The sequence below is a fragment of the Camellia sinensis genome, chromosome 12 (genome assembly GCF_055761805.1).
Source record: "Camellia sinensis isolate YWXY chromosome 12, ASM5576180v1, whole genome shotgun sequence".
Taxonomy (NCBI): domain Eukaryota; kingdom Viridiplantae; phylum Streptophyta; class Magnoliopsida; order Ericales; family Theaceae; genus Camellia; species Camellia sinensis.
In genome coordinates this window covers 94283561-94299198 of record NC_138972.1, presented here as the reverse complement: position 1 = coordinate 94299198, position 15638 = coordinate 94283561, and the positions used below count along the sequence as shown (strand labels likewise).

The 15638-nt window shown below is 32.6% G+C and overlaps 2 protein-coding genes across 4 annotated transcripts; one reads left to right on the top strand and one right to left on the bottom strand.

Moving 5' to 3' along the window:
- The first annotated feature begins 236 nt into the window (after positions 1-236).
- Positions 237-7973, top strand: LOC114287598 (transcription factor E2FB). 3 transcript variants are annotated; one of them, XM_082899275.1, is made up of 14 exons: positions 237-721; positions 2042-2234; positions 2409-2468; positions 2669-2754; positions 2831-2919; positions 4085-4139; positions 5156-5208; positions 5304-5354; positions 5491-5539; positions 5666-5731; positions 5805-5881; positions 6080-6308; positions 7265-7331; positions 7433-7973. In XM_082899275.1, exons 1-14 carry the CDS (start codon positions 536-538, stop codon positions 7564-7566), a joined length of 1395 nt encoding a protein of 464 aa, XP_082755401.1. In that variant the 5' UTR covers positions 237-535; the 3' UTR covers positions 7567-7973. The 3 variants fall into 3 exon arrangements, with proteins under 3 accessions (XP_082755401.1, XP_082755402.1, XP_082755403.1); XM_082899276.1 differs by having other exon boundaries at positions 242-721; positions 2051-2234; XM_082899277.1 differs by having other exon boundaries at positions 244-721; positions 5823-5881.
- A 729-nt stretch (positions 7974-8702) lies between these two features.
- On the bottom strand, positions 8703-11902 carry LOC114287599 (FAM210B-like protein). The gene is made up of 3 exons (XM_028230986.2): positions 11491-11902; positions 9056-9244; positions 8703-8971 (listed from the first exon to the last, which is right to left on the bottom strand). The coding sequence occupies exons 1-3, from the start codon at positions 11752-11754 to the stop codon at positions 8813-8815; spliced, it is 612 nt and encodes a 203-aa protein (XP_028086787.1). The 5' UTR covers positions 11755-11902; the 3' UTR covers positions 8703-8812.
- Between the last annotated feature and the right edge of the window lie 3736 nt (positions 11903-15638).

The window sequence follows — 15638 nt, the reverse complement described above, 5'->3', positions numbered from 1 at the left end:
CATTGTTTTTATTTTCTAAGAAATTCAAACTTTTTTGATAAAATTTCAACTTCTTACTTCCTTAAACAAAAAATGAAAATGAAAAAAAATAAAAATAAAAATAAAAAATACTAAATAAATATAGTTTTTGTAATTTTCATACTTCCTATGTAATTGTTTTGTTTTTTTGGTAAATAAATAATTTTTTTATGGTAATTAAATTATTTTTATTTATTATATTTGTTATTGATTGTATACACAAGTGCTTCCCTCCACATCTATATCCGAACCAAATTCCCTCCTTGGTTTCTTCCCTCGTTTTCCACTTTCTCTCTCTTCCCGCTTTTTTAATCCTTTCTCTCTTCTTCTCCATCTCCTTCCCAAATCCAAATCCAGATCTCACCCTCCGATTCAATTCCTCCCTTTTCAATTTCTTCAATTGCTCAGATTCTCAAATTCCCAATTCCTCTCTCTCCCAAATCCCCCCAAAAAAGAGGGCTTGATCGATCTCTCTGTCCTTCAACAGATTGTTAGTTTCTGAGTTCACTCAATTTCGATGTCGACTTCGCAAGCTAATCATCCGACGGAGCAGATCGTGCCACAACAGCAACATCAACTGCCTTTGAAGCGCCAACTGCCATTCTCCTCCATGAAGCCGCCATTTGGGGACTACCACCGGTTTTCCTCACCGGCCCTCGACCTTAGGTTGAAGGAACCCGAGGCTATTGTGGTAAAATCTCCGGTGAGTTTGTTGTATATATATATATATATATGCATGAAACTGTGTTTCAGTTCTGATTTTGAAGTGGGTTTGTGTAATTGATGAATTTTATTGCTTGGTTTTGTCATTAGAGTTAGTATTTTGTGGATTCGTTACTGGGTTTGATGTAATAATTGTTTTGTTGATGCTTCATTGTTGGAACCTTGATTTATGTATATATGCATGACACTGTGTTTGAGTTCTGATTTTGAAGTGGGTTTGTGGAATTGAAGAATTTGCTTGCTTGCTTGGTTTTGTCATTAGAGTTAGTATTTTTCGGATTCCTTACTGGGTCTGATGTAATAATCGTTTTGTTGATGCTTCATTGTTGATTTATGTGATCTAAATGCTGTTCCAACTTATATTTATGACTCATTTCTTAGGATTCACAATTTTTTCTTTATAAAGACTGTTCCTTTATTTGCTGATAAGGTCCTCAGTATTGTTCAGTCCTTATAGGTTTGCTAGAAAGACAAATATGCCATTGGAAGATATATTTGTGCCACTCTGAAGTTTTCTGCAGGTCGCTTTAAGCTATTGAATACTACTACCAACTGAAAGATAACAATTATTTTAAGGAAATTATGAAATATCACTAAGATTATCTTAAAATTCACAGCTGGTTTTAACGGATTTTGGAAACTATGCAAGTTGTGTTAAGGCAAGTTGTGTGAGCAACGAAAAAATAACATATTTGCAGAATGAGTATAGTTGAGATGAAAATATTTAGATAGATGTGTGGTAAGACAATGAAAGATAGATATAGAAATGTCCATAGTATGAGTTCCCATGTTTAATAGAGGTGTGCTGCCAGTTAGTTTCATTTAAAAATTTTAATATTTGATTGAGTTACATGGTGTTTTGGAGTGCCCTTTCTTTGTCGGCTTTGGTCCTAGTTCTTACTGGTGGCTTGTGGTTTTTATTCTGTTAGGACAAAAGCTTAGTTATGTTAGTGGGATTTCCTGGTTCTACATTGTTATGCTGATTTTATAGTTAGGGCTTCACATATCCAGCATGAAACCTAGGCTTTTGGGGCTGGTTTTAATTGAGTTTTCTAACTGAAACAATAGTAAGAAACCTAGGCTTTTATGTGTTTCATAGTCAAGCCTCGTTAATATTATGTCTTATTAAAATTATGATGATTGTGCTGTTTATGTTTTCAAAGCCAATCAATATTTATGAACATTGTGATAATATTATCCTTGGATCAAATGTCAATTGATTTTTCCATATAATTGTATTGTTAAATTTGCAAACATATTGCTGATATTAAATTGTAAAAACTAAACGAGTGTCTTTTAGCCATTAAAGAGGAAGAGTGAAACAGCAGATTTAGTAGCCGAGTCCAGTGATTGGAACCCTAGTACTGGATATGTGGAAGCTGTTGGCAGCCCTCTTCAAACACCTGTATCAGGGAAAGGGGGAAAGGCACAAAAGGCGCCAAGGATGGCAAAGTCCAATAGATCTGGATCTCAAACTCCTGTGTCAAATGTTGGTGAGTATTACCATCTGAACTTTTATTTTGAGCCTCAATCCCTATAATTTTGCAAAATATCTATGTGAAGGATTATTAATCGTCACAAAATATTTTTTTTGCAATTGATATTTTCATAATTTGCTATGTCTCTTGTTTATAACTTTTCATTGAACTACATTTTTGTATTTTCAGGTTCTCCTTCGGGCAATAATCTTACTCCAATTGGTCCTTGTCGTTATGATAGCTCCCTCGGTAATTTTTGCTTAAGCCTTTATTTCTTGATTTTTGATTTTCATATTTTTCTTTTAATTGTAATTTAAAATTTTCTTTTTGGTTGTAAGTGTAGCTTGATTTTTTTTTTTTTTTTTTGACTCTATTTCATATTCCTCGTCAAGTAGTGCAAGAACATGCTGTAAAGTGACTAGTGACAATGTATTGTAATTTTTATTTAGGTCTACTAACAAAAAAGTTCATCAATCTGATCAAACATGCTGAAGATGGTATTCTTGATCTAAATAAAGCTGCTGAAACATTAGAGGTAACTATACTATTCACCAATCTGTGCATCATTTGTTGTGATGTTTTATTCAATTGAAGGGTTTCTGTTGTGACAGGTACAAAAGAGGCGTATATATGATATAACAAATGTCCTTGAAGGAATTGGTCTCATCGAAAAGAAGCTCAAGAATAGAATTCAATGGAAGTACGGTTGTATCCCTAAATTTTCATGAACTCGAGTTGTTTTATATTTCGTTCTTTCATAATTTTATTAATTCCATAGTTGTCAAATCGGGATTCGTATCGTGAATCGAAATGGTCTTGTACCGAATCACGAAACGAATTGAATCGAATCATGAATTGTAAAGATTCGGTCACTTTTTCTAAATTACTTAAAAACATATATCTACACATTTAGATGTTAAATATATCTTATGAATATAAAATATTTAGACTTAAATCAATGAAAATGTTATTTTGAATAATAATCACTTAGTTTAATAGGTAATAAGTTAACAAAGGTTCTTATGTAAGATCACCATATTACCTTTTTTCTTTTTTAGATATTTCTTATCAACCATTCTTAATAAAGATGTAATATCACCATCTTGCCTATTTTTTTTTTTAGATATTTCTTATCAGCCATTCTTAATAAAGATATTAACTAAATTGACAAACTATCAATTTCCAAAGTAACAGTAATTAACAACAATGTTGATATTTGGACAATAAGCATATATACTTTTCTAAGTAACAGTGAGCAAATAACAAGAAGGAATTATTTAGAATCTTTTATTGAAAAGCCTAAAACGTTTTAAAAAGTATAACTGACCTCACACATGTAATATTCAATTTAATAAAATAGTAATAAATAATTCATAGTGTAACTTTAATCTTAAACATTTTTAGAAGATATATTATGATTTTTTAAAAGGAAAAAAAAATGAGAAGAAAGGTTAAAAATATGTTGGGTCTGATTGAATCTAATTGGATTCTGTTAAAAACTCCATGATCACTAAAATAACAATAAATCATGTATATATGTTGGTTATTTTGGTATTAAACGCTATTAAAAGTTGTATTATGCCATTTTCACTAAAAAGATGGAGAAAAAAAGAGTCGAAAATATGTCGTACACAATAATTTTAAAAATTACATGAATCGTAAAAAGTGAATCGAATCGTGAATCGACTGTGAATCGTGCGATTCACTAGAGATTCACCTCCAAAATAAATTCACTCATAGATTCGTATCGATTTTGCAAAAATTGCAAATCGAATCGCGAATCGTAAGATTCTGATAACAGAGATTAATTCTAGTAATCATCTCAACCACACAAGAAGCTAATTACTAGATAATTGATTAATCAGGGGAGTTGACGTGTCAAGGCCAGGGGAGACTGATGAGAATGCTGTTACCATACAGGTATGTGGAAACTGTAAATATATAAGCTTGTTGGCATGCAGAACTTTTAGTGGCTTAGAGATAGGTGATGAATAACTTTTGAAAATGTGCATGCATGTGTTTTACTTTGTTTCCACTCTCTCTCTCTCTCTCTCTCTCTCTCCATGTCAGATAAAACAATCATTTTTTTCACCCATGAAAACATCCTAGACATGTCCTTAATGTGTACCACCACTTTTTAATTTAAGGTGAGATCATATGCATAGGTGCATGGCAACACCAATCAAACACGCACTTCTTAATATACTGAAAAAATATTATTCTTAAGTAAAAATTATAAGGGATTAGTAACAGTTGTATTTTGTTGAGACTCGTCTTCCATTACATGAGAGACACAGAGATACATAAAATCCAAAAGAAGTTTATCTTATGGAATGTGTATATGGTTATTTTATGTGTTTAAACATTAATGAGACATGTATATTATTGTCTACCCATGTCTGTATTCTACTTTTTTTGGATGTGTTAGTGTGGTCATCACTAGTGTCTAATCAGGTGAAGCAGGTTTGGATAACATGCCAGCCAGCTTATAAACTTTAGTTCAACATATATGAATATAGTCCAGAAAATGATAATTTTTATTAAAAATATATATATATGAACATAGTCCAAAAAATGAATTAAGGTAGAGGTTTTAGTAACGGACCCCAAAATACATCTATTGGGGCTGCTTCCATTTGAGTTGTATGGAGCATCATATTCTGTTAAGCAAATGGTGCATCATCACAGTCCATGTTACCCAGGTCCAGTGTTAACAGAAAATGCTTATGGAAATGCGATGTTATGTAAATAGCGTAATCAATATAAGTTTATCCGTGTTGTACCATGTGACGTACCACATTCTAATCACTGTTCCACGCACCGGAATGATCCATGTTCTAGGAAACATAGCCCAAGTCAAAAGGCAAAAAATATATCATGTTCTTTTTCTTTGGAGGTGCTTTGGGTTTGTCCTCATGGATGTTTTTCCTCTGCAGGCAGAAGTTGAAAACCTTTCCCTTGAGGAGCGCAGATTAGATGAACAAATAAGGTCACATAATGATGCCTGTGGCAAGACAATCATATCCATCTTCTTTTTTGCAACCTTGGATTATGCTGATGCTTCTATACTTTGATTTCTTGTAGAGAAATGCAGGAAAGGTTGAGGGAGCTGAGTGAAAATGAGAATAATCAAAAGTAATATCTTCTTCTGCCTCCACCTTCATGGAAAGTTATTAGGCTGTATATACTTAGTATGATAGGAAGACTTCCCTGAACTGCGGTTTTTCAGTTTATTTAACACAATTCTCTCGTCTTATTCCTTCTTTTCTAGGTGGCTATTTGTCACTGAAGATGACATCAAAGGCTTACCGTGCTTCCAGGTCAATTTGTTTCCTGTCCCATTTAATTCTTATAATTGTTGATTTATTAGTTTTTTGGTGTTTTGGCTATTTTTGTTCTGAAGTCCTAAATTTCTTTGGCTGACAATTATTCATTGCTTATGTCAGAATGAAACCCTGATAGCAATTAAAGCTCCACATGGCACCACGCTAGAAGTCCCAGATCCTGATGAGGTAAAGTTGAGATCTTATAAGAGATTCAGTAATAACCGGCACATGTATTTCTAAAATTTTTCTTATTTACCAGGCTGTTGACTATCCTCAGAGGAGATACAGAGTAGTGCTCAGGAGCACCATGGGTCCGGTAGATGTTTACCTTGTCAGGTACTTCTGCTTCTCTCGGATACAAAACATAGTTTGTGTGAATTACCTCTGTTTCGGTCTTTCTATGTTTTTAACGGAAATAAAGACGAGAGTCCATCTCTTGCAGGCTGTTTTTGCAAGTGTTGTATATATATGTATATCTATTTTCTTTTTGTTTCCTTTTTTTTCTTCTCTTTTCCTAAATGTAATTTGTTTTAGTCAATTTGAGGAGAAGTTTGAGGAGATTAATAATGGTGTTGGGGCATCCCCAAGCATTCCTTCAACATCAGGGCTCAATGAAAACACATCTGCACCATTACTAACTGAAGAAAGCAACCAAAATGAGATTGAAATGCAGGGGCAAGAAGAAGCCCATAGAACATGCTCAGATATAAATGCCACACCGGACTTTGCGAGTGGGATCATGAAGATTGTTCCAGAAGTTGAAGTGAGTCGAGACTTCTTGAATTTACATATAATTATCAGTTATCCTAGTTTGGAGTTACAAATTGCCAGGATCAACTCAAATCAAACAGATGGCATTCTTTAAATAACTCCATACCATCTGCCAAGAGCAACTTAAATCAATGTTGTTTTCAAAATAGTGATAAATAATTCAAAGTGCACATAATCTGATAGATCGGATACAACCCTCTCACATAGGGTGGGACCCATTAAATGTGTGGGTCCTACTCCATGTGAGGGAGTTGTGTTTGGTTTTAGAATTGGATTCTGTGCACGTTAAAGAGTAATTATTGCCTTTTTGTGGCTTTTCCAACAATCCGTAGCCAGTTTTACTACTAGTGGTGATCCAAGTCAATGGAAAGCCTGCAAGTTTTATTGCCCCTCGGTTAACAAGTCTAAATAAAGCAAGGAACATGGTTTTGACATTTTTTTTGAGTTCTTAATGTTGCGTTTGGTAGAGTTTTATAATTATGATTTGAGAGTATGAGCTGTATTTTGAGTTTGTGGGCTTTGGAATTATGATTTGAGCGTAGAAAATTTGTTTGGTAAAGAGTTTTGATTTGAGTGCGGAATTGTTGATGTGAAATTTGATATTTGATATAAAAATTTACAATTCATAACTAAACATACAACTCAAAATTATTTTAAAGCGCACAAAAAATTTTAAAAATTTCAGAAAGTGTTTTTTTCGATTATATAAAAATTAACATATTAATTGTAAAAAAAAAAAAAAAATTCACTATTCCGGTCAACCGGCCGGACGACCGGCCGGACGTCTGGTTAGGCAAAATTTGCAAAAAAAAAAAGTCTGAAAAGTGCGACTGGTACAGACTTCTCTGCAGAGTTTTGGAAACGTGTTTTCAAAATACGTTCCAAACACGAATCACCTTTTGAAAACATAACCAAACAGAGCCTAAATGTTTCCTATGGTCTTTGCAGAGTGATGCAGATTACTGGCTTTTACCAGATGCTGATGTTAGCATTACAGACTTGTGGGGGACAGAGTGTATCCTCTTATTTGGCTCTCTTTCTTTTTCTTTGCTTACCTTTCTTCCAGTCATAATATTCTTAACAATGAATATTGAAATCCCTGACTCTTGAGCACAGCTGTTGTCGAATGGAATGAGTTGGGTACACTTCACGATGACTTCGAAATGGCTAATGTCATAACACCTCGTCCCCAAACTCCGCCTTCAAGTACAACAGAAGTGCCTTCTGCTGCAAACACTACAGGCAGATAAATGGGATTTGATGATGAACCGAATCACAGAAACTTGGGCTTGACATCGGTTGGGAGCCATTAGATCGAATCATCTCTCTGTTATGCGCATTCAAAGGTTGGAGGGAATGGTGGAAGGCTCCAACAGGTTTGCCCTCTCAATGTTCCTAGAAGTCCTTGTACAAAGCTCGGTTGAGATAGGGAAGATCAATGCAACTGGCTCATTGTACAGTATATTAAGAGACATGCAACCCCATTAGGTTACTCGCTATGATAATAACGAATAAATCGGTCTGTATATTATTAAATTTCTTGGCTTCTCATGACATGCAACTTATTAGGCTGGCTTTGCAAAGTAATCACATTCATATTTTGTGTTATGTGATATGAATTGAATTATTATTATTATTATTTTTTTAAACTTTTGTATGCTATGGTGTTCATTTGAGTAGGCACTTTCTCCATAGGCATGAATAGTTTATGAATTTTAATGGATCCTGGTTTTAATATTCTTGACCTTATATTGCAATATCTGATGCTCAACGAACTTTAATTTGTTGGAAATGTCTACTTCAAATTACAGATGTTCTTTCTTTAAATGCTTTGTTGGACATCCTAGTGCACGAAGCTCTGTTAAAGTGGTCTTTGAAAAGACTGACCTTTTTTAATAGGTGATTTTAGTGACTCGAATCTGATTACTAAAATTCTTATAGCAAGCTTTTATTATTGAGCTAAGCTGTCTTAAAAAAAATTATCCCCTTAATCCATCACTAAATTGTTGTAGAAGATAAATAATAAATGAACTTGAATGACAATTTAGGTGGTCTTCTTGGAAATTATTCATGGCACAAGATCTTTTATTTTTAATTTTGTCTCTACATTCAAAATTATTGGATATCTTCAGATCTTCCCATGATCTAATAATTATTAGTGTATTGGGTTCGAATTGCATCTCCTTGGTTATCATATATTCTCTCTATTCTCTTCATGTGCAAAACAAGATTGTACATGAAAGGCAACGTTAACTTGATATAAATTATTGGACGACATTTTGTAAGAGCTTAAACTTGTGACACAATTAGTGATTAGTGTTTCAATGGCCTTTACTCCCAACAGGAAGATGTTATGCTGCTTGTTTACATTGGCACAAAATGGGAGTTGCAGGAGAAAAATATATCATGTAATAACTATGGTTAAAATTCTTTGCAAATTAAAACAAAATACTAAAATAGTTCACATTACAATATACATACTTGTACAAAAAGAAGTCATGTCTCTTTATCAACTTTCTTCCCAATCCAACCAGCAACAATGGGGGTGAGAGCGACAGTAGGTGGAAACCTTATGGGAGATGCAGCCTTGTGTGCAGCATATGCCAATGCAAAAGTCCCAACTTTCTCCCCGGTCTCATTAGTCACGATTCCCACCTGCAAACAATAGAAACAACTTAGAAATTGAAACTACGATTTGCGATTTATATTGTTAATTGATTTGATTTGATTCATAGTTACCTTTTGCAGTAAAGATTGGACATCGACACCAGCGCTGATGAGCACGTAGCAGAGTGCGAAGGAGATCAAGGAGAGAGTGATGGAAGTGGCCAGGTATGCTCCTCCATATTTTGCCAAGAGCTCCTTGGCTTGATCGCCCTTTGATTTGTTTCCCTTGCCTTCTTTTCCTTCATCTTTTGAACTGAATATCTGCAAAATTTCAACCAAAAGTTAATGGATCAGAGAGAAGATCAGTATAACTCCATCATCTCAAAAGTTCTCCCTCTCTTGCTCGCAGAAATTTGAATATCTTTCCTTCAAAGAATGAATTGCTTAAACAAATCTTCACTCTCCCCCTTATTTTTTTGGGATAAATTACACTTAGCACTCCTACACTTTATACCGAATCTCATTTTGATCCCTACACATGAAATCATGACAGTCAACACCTTGCACTTATAGTCAAATCTCACTTTGATCCTTAGACATGAAATCATGACAGTCAACCCCTGCACTTTTGGTCAAATCCCACTTTGGTCTTTACACAAGTATCAATACCCTCCTTCTGTTACTCCATTATTTAAATCTTGAACAAAATCTTATTATATGACAAGAATGTGACTACGAAATAAGGGTACGAGAGGAAAATCATCCCTATTTTCCATCAACACATATTTTGTCCTATGTGATAAGCGCATGAGAGTTATAAAATACAATATACATACGTTTGTATGTTAAAATTTGAGACGAATATGGCTTTTGAATTCAAAAAAGGTAGCAAAGAAATCAAATAGTTACCCTTACACTTTTCTGTCTACAAAGAAGAGGAATAGAAAGAAAAGTGAGTTACTTTGGAAAACAAAATTACGTGATTTCAATTGATGCAAAACCCTAATTCATCTTCTTAATCATTCACAATATGCGCTTTATTTTAGCTTAATACAGTTATAATTTGATGTAAATTTTGAGACAAAATATATATTGATGGGAAATGGAGATGATTTTTCTCTCTTATCCTTCTTTCGTAGTTACATTCTAGTCATATAACTGCATTCTATTAAAAATTTAAATAATAGAGTAACAGAAGGGGTACATTGACACTTGTATAGGGCTAAAGTGAGATTTGACTAAAAGTGTAAGGAGTGATTGTCACGATTTCATATGTAAGGATCAAAATGATATTTGACCAAAAGTGCAAGGAGTTGACTGTTATGATTTCAGGTGTAAGGATCAAAATAAAATTTGGTATAAAGCGCATGAGTGCAAAGTATAATTTACCCCTTTTTTTTTTTAAAAAAAGCTATACTCTAATGACATTATCAGCAACCCTCTTTTTTGCAGAGCAATTTGTTAACATAAAAACTCAAAAATAAAAAAATAAAATAAAATAAAATAAGTTCACATTTTTTTTTATTTATAGCCAATTGCTCTTTCAAGCACACAGCCAAGAGTGATGGTTTTACATCTCCAAACACATGAAGACAAAATTTCCTCCACTTCCCTTCGTTCTCTCTCTTCCTTTTGTTCCTCTCTTTCTTACCACGTTTAAGCTACCCAAGAACATCCCCAGGGAGGGGAAAACACACATACACATACAATAGCTTCATCTTCTTCACGGAGCTGGAAATTCCTTCAAAATTACTTGTTATTTGTCATCTTTTTGGGGCTCAGTTTCTTCTCCTTTTCAAGGGATTCCTTTCTTCTTGATTTTTATGCTGTGTTTGGTTGGAGAATTTGGAGAGGAATTTAGAAACAGAAAGGGAAAAGGCGTGTGAAACTAGGTAAAATGTAAGTATATTTTATTTACATTTCACCTAACTTTTCCCTTTCTCTTTCTAAATCCCTCCTCAAATCCCCCAACCAAATACAAGGTTAGAGATTGGAAGACAGTATGTGATGTGTAGCTTGAAGCATTGTTACTTTCGTGATTTTTATTTATTTATTTTTATTTTTTATTTTTAATTTTTTTTTTCAGGTCTCTAGTAATCTTCCTTTCATTAATAATACTTTTATTTTTATGTTGTTGCCAATCAAAAAAAAGCAAACCGGGTTAAAGGTGGCCCAACAGTAAAGATTATATTATTATCTATAGTGGCACGGCTTTGAGTTACGAAACTAGCCTCTCTCTGTGTATATGGGGTAACGTTGTGTTCATGTTACTCTCCCCAAAAATAATCATAATGCAACTCAAGAATCAAATTACCAAACCCAAGAACCAAATCAAGAGATAAAAACAAACAGTAGAATTTGTTAATTCCCAATTCTTTATCTTCTCCTCCATTTTATCAACAATTAAACACTAATTTTCTTTCTGGCATCAAATAAAATTAAGAGATGGAAAAGAAGAGAAACAGAGGATTAACCATAACAGTCATTCCAAATACCCAACAAAAAAAACAAAAAAACAAAATGAAACAGAGAGTAAAGAAAAAGAAAAGACAAGAGATGGGTAGTACCTTCCAGAGACCAACTTCTAGGCCATATTTCTCTGTGATTTCCTCTGGTGAAGAAGGAGAATTTGAAGGAGAAGAAGATGGGTTCTTAATTTCCTCTGTTTTCTCTTTGATTGCTCTGACCCTGAAGCGATTAAAATTGGATTTGGAGGTAGGGTAATTGCAGAAGTGATTGAATTTGCGACTACCCAAGAAAGTAGAAGCAGAGAAGAGAGTATTGTTGTTCAAGTGGTGGTGGGAAGGGGCTAGTAGCAGACTTGTGGCCATTTCCTATAGCTATTCCAGGAGATTTTCTCTCTATCCAAACATACTCCCAAACTTCAGAGGAGAGAGAGAAAGAGAGAGAGAGAGAGGAGGAAAATCAAGAAAATATTTCATCGGCATTTTCTAACCAGCCTAATAGAGAATTTAACTTAAATTACCGTTTTGACCCTGTCTTTTATTTTAATCTCTACTGGCACTTTTTATTGGGCTTGAAATAATGGGCCTTCTGAACGAATCCACAGTGCAGACGCGGGAAGGATCATGAAGAAGATTATTTTAAGTTTATTTATTTTTTTATTTTTAGGCTCAATTTGTTTAGAATGACATAGGTAGAAAGTGAAAGAAAAAAAAAAGAAAAAAAAAACTTTTGTGAGTTTGTTTAGTTTGAAAATAGTGGAAAGTATAAGAAAACTAATTTTCTTGTACAATCTATATCAGCATTGTAACTAATTTTTTATTTCTTGCAAAAAAATAAGAAAACACAAGAAAAATTGAATGTGTGAGTTATCTATATCTAAACTTTTAAATTTTTCTATATTTTTCGTACAAATTTTCATCTTAATCAAATGTTTACAAGAAAATATATTTTATTTTCTATTTGCTTTTTGTCACTTCATTTTCTTTTCCTTTCACTTTCTACCAAATTTTCTTTCTAATCAAATGAAACTTAGGAATTTTGACGTTTTTGGAATTTCATCAGGCTTGTGATAAATATGAAATTTTGAAAAGAATGTCATTTGAAATAGAGAAATTTTAAATTGAAAGCTTAAAATTCAAAATTGAAGAGCATTAATGTAATTAAAATGACAAAATTATTTTATTGTGTTTATTATTTTGACAATTTCAATCAAGTTTCTCTTCTATTCCATAAATGAACTGGACCATCGAGTCCATCCATATGAGCTGTCGTGGCCTAATTTGATGATCACTTTTACTCATTTATCTAAAAAAAATTTTAATAAAAATAAAAAGTAGACTAATTTAATAGTCGTAACTTTATGGCTTCATCATATTTATTGTCAAACAAATAAATGATAAGCATATGATTTTGAATTTAAACTACAAAAACAAATATGAAATCAAACTAATTTTTTTTATTTATAATTTATATATAATTTTAGAAAATAAATCATTTTAGTCATCAAAATCAGACACTTAGCGAGCTGGACTGTTTAGTCCATAGCCTGCACTTGAGAAAGGGGGTGTTTGGCGGGAATTTTTTCACCCAACTTATAGCTTCTATCTTTTAAAAAATTAAATTTGACTGTTTGTTGCAAATTCTTCGAAACAACTTGAGCTTATAATAACTTTTTTCTGGCAAAAAATTTGATTTTGAGAATTAGCCTAGTAGCAGCTTTTGATTCACCGCATATGCGGTGAGTCATTTAATTTAGTAAAATATTCTTACTCTTTGAAAATATTTACAATTATACCATTATATAAGATCTTTATTTGATTTTTATTATAAAATTAAAGAAAATAATGAAGAAAGAGTCCCAATGAATGGGGAAATAAAAGATTACACATATAATATATAATTTTTCTATATTTTCCTTACCATGTAAACTCACTGATTTATCTAGGTAATAAAACCTGCACTATACATCACTATTCATCACACCATGTGGTTTATTACATGGCATACCACACCTCCCATATGGTAAAACTTTTCTCTATTTTCACTTTGGCTCAAAACTCATTAGAATTCTAATTACATCTCGTTTGATGGTTATCCAAATATTTTACAACAATAATTTTTTTTTGTTTTGCTTTGTGCTCTTAAAATTAGTTAAAGGTTTACATGACACAAATGTTTCTTGAAAAACTAATATAAAATTTATTAATTTTATCATTTTTATTATCTAAAAATAAATTTATTATATTAATATATTGTTGGAATGATTTCTTTATGTGGTAATTAATAACAAAAAGTACAGTTAACAGGGGTAAAAGAGACATTTACACATTAAAAAGTTATTTCATACCTTATTTATTAAATACTACTTAGTAACTTAAATTTATAATTCAACAGATACACCAAACAGATTAATAATTCTAATTAAAACTATAATGTATAATTAATTTTAGTGGTATTTTGAGAAGTTAGTAAAACATTGATTTTTTTTTTTACTTTTAATGGCTTTTTTGTGTAAAAAAATTGACTTTTTTACAACTTTTTTTTATAACTTTTTTATGTAAAAAAATTAATAAGTAAAAAATTAGCTTTTTTAACTTGCTCCCAAAACGCCCCCTTAATAGTGGCGCCAAACACCTCCAAAGTCTCTTACCAACAATAAGCCCAGTATGGTTCTCTACAGTTATGTAAAGGCCCAACTGAATGACAAACCTTTTTTATTTTATTTTATTGTAAGGGTTATTTTGGTCTTTTGGCGATCTGGCTTTTGGAAACTAACCGTATATATATATGGTAAAGAGAATGGACAAGTAGCACCATAAAAGCTTCTTCGAAACTCCGAAAGGCACTTTAGATAGAACCAAATGGCTCTGTCTGAATGAGAAAGGACAAAATATGAAAAAAAATAGCATTTTAGTGGGAATAATTTTAAAATAATTATATTATGGGTGATTTTTTATTTCTTCCTTTTGGGTGTAAATCGTATATTCGGTAAAAACTAGCATCAATCACGGAAAAGTAATGCATTACACACAACAAGGACTTGCATCTCATAAAAATGAAATTATTTCACTGTTAAACTAAAATATAATTTTTTTTAAGGATAAATTACAAATAAAACTCTAAGGTTTAGCGTATTTTGAAAATTAAATTTAGGTTTTTAATTTTGACAATTAAAACCCTGTAATTCATTCTGTGTCACAATGTAAGCCCCCGTCCATCTCTGTTTCATGAAATAGCGGAGAAAGTCATTTTTGGAGCCTAAACCAATCCAAAACAACATCGTTCCTTATTAGACCCATATAAAAGCTCCCAAATCCTGAATTTCACTAATTAGGGCTACAATTTGTCCTAATTTCTTCAATTTCGTCGATTTAGGCCAAAGGGGTTGCTATGATTTGGAAAAAAATCTGGACCAGAGTTTGAAGTATTGCTGGTTACTGTTATTTGGAGTGTTGGTAAGTGATTTATACGATTTGTTTTGTTTATTTGTTCTTGTAATTTGTATATGAAGTTTTGTTTTTTTTTCTTTTTCTGATTCTGTGATTAAAGTAATGGCAAACTCTGTGTTTGTATCTTACTTTATTGCATGGGTATGTGTGTGTTGGTTACTTTAATGTCTTGGATGCTTTATGAATTTTTTTTTATCTCCATTGATGGACCACTGCATTAACTGAGTGGTTGGACCACTGCATTGACTGAGTGATGGACTATTGATTTATCAAATTTTTTATCTCCATTTTTGGTCCCATGCCACTTGTTCAGTCCACTGATTTTTGATGCATTTTTTTGTTTGTTAGTGATATATTTGTTTATTTGTGAATGAAACAATGGATGATATAAATATGAAATTGGTTTTACATCATAGTGGGCATTTTATAGATAGTGATGGTGGGCCTAGGAGTTACTTTGGGGGTAAAGTACATGTGTTTGATACTGTTGATGTTGATACATTTTCTGTGCCTGAGCTGATATATATGGTGAAGAAGTTGGGGATATGTGATTACAAACAATTTTTTTTATAGGATTCCCACAGAAGATCTGGTTAGAGGGTTAAGAAGATTAGGTACTGACCAAGATGTTTTAGAAATGTTTCAATATCTAGGCTCTGCAAACATATTAGAATTATTTGTTAAGCATCACGTGCCACACAATGTAGACACCCCTCACCCTGTTTTGTTCCTTACTGATGTCCCTGTAAATGATGATGAAAATGCTCAACATCCTCAATCTCATGACTATGAAGATAAAG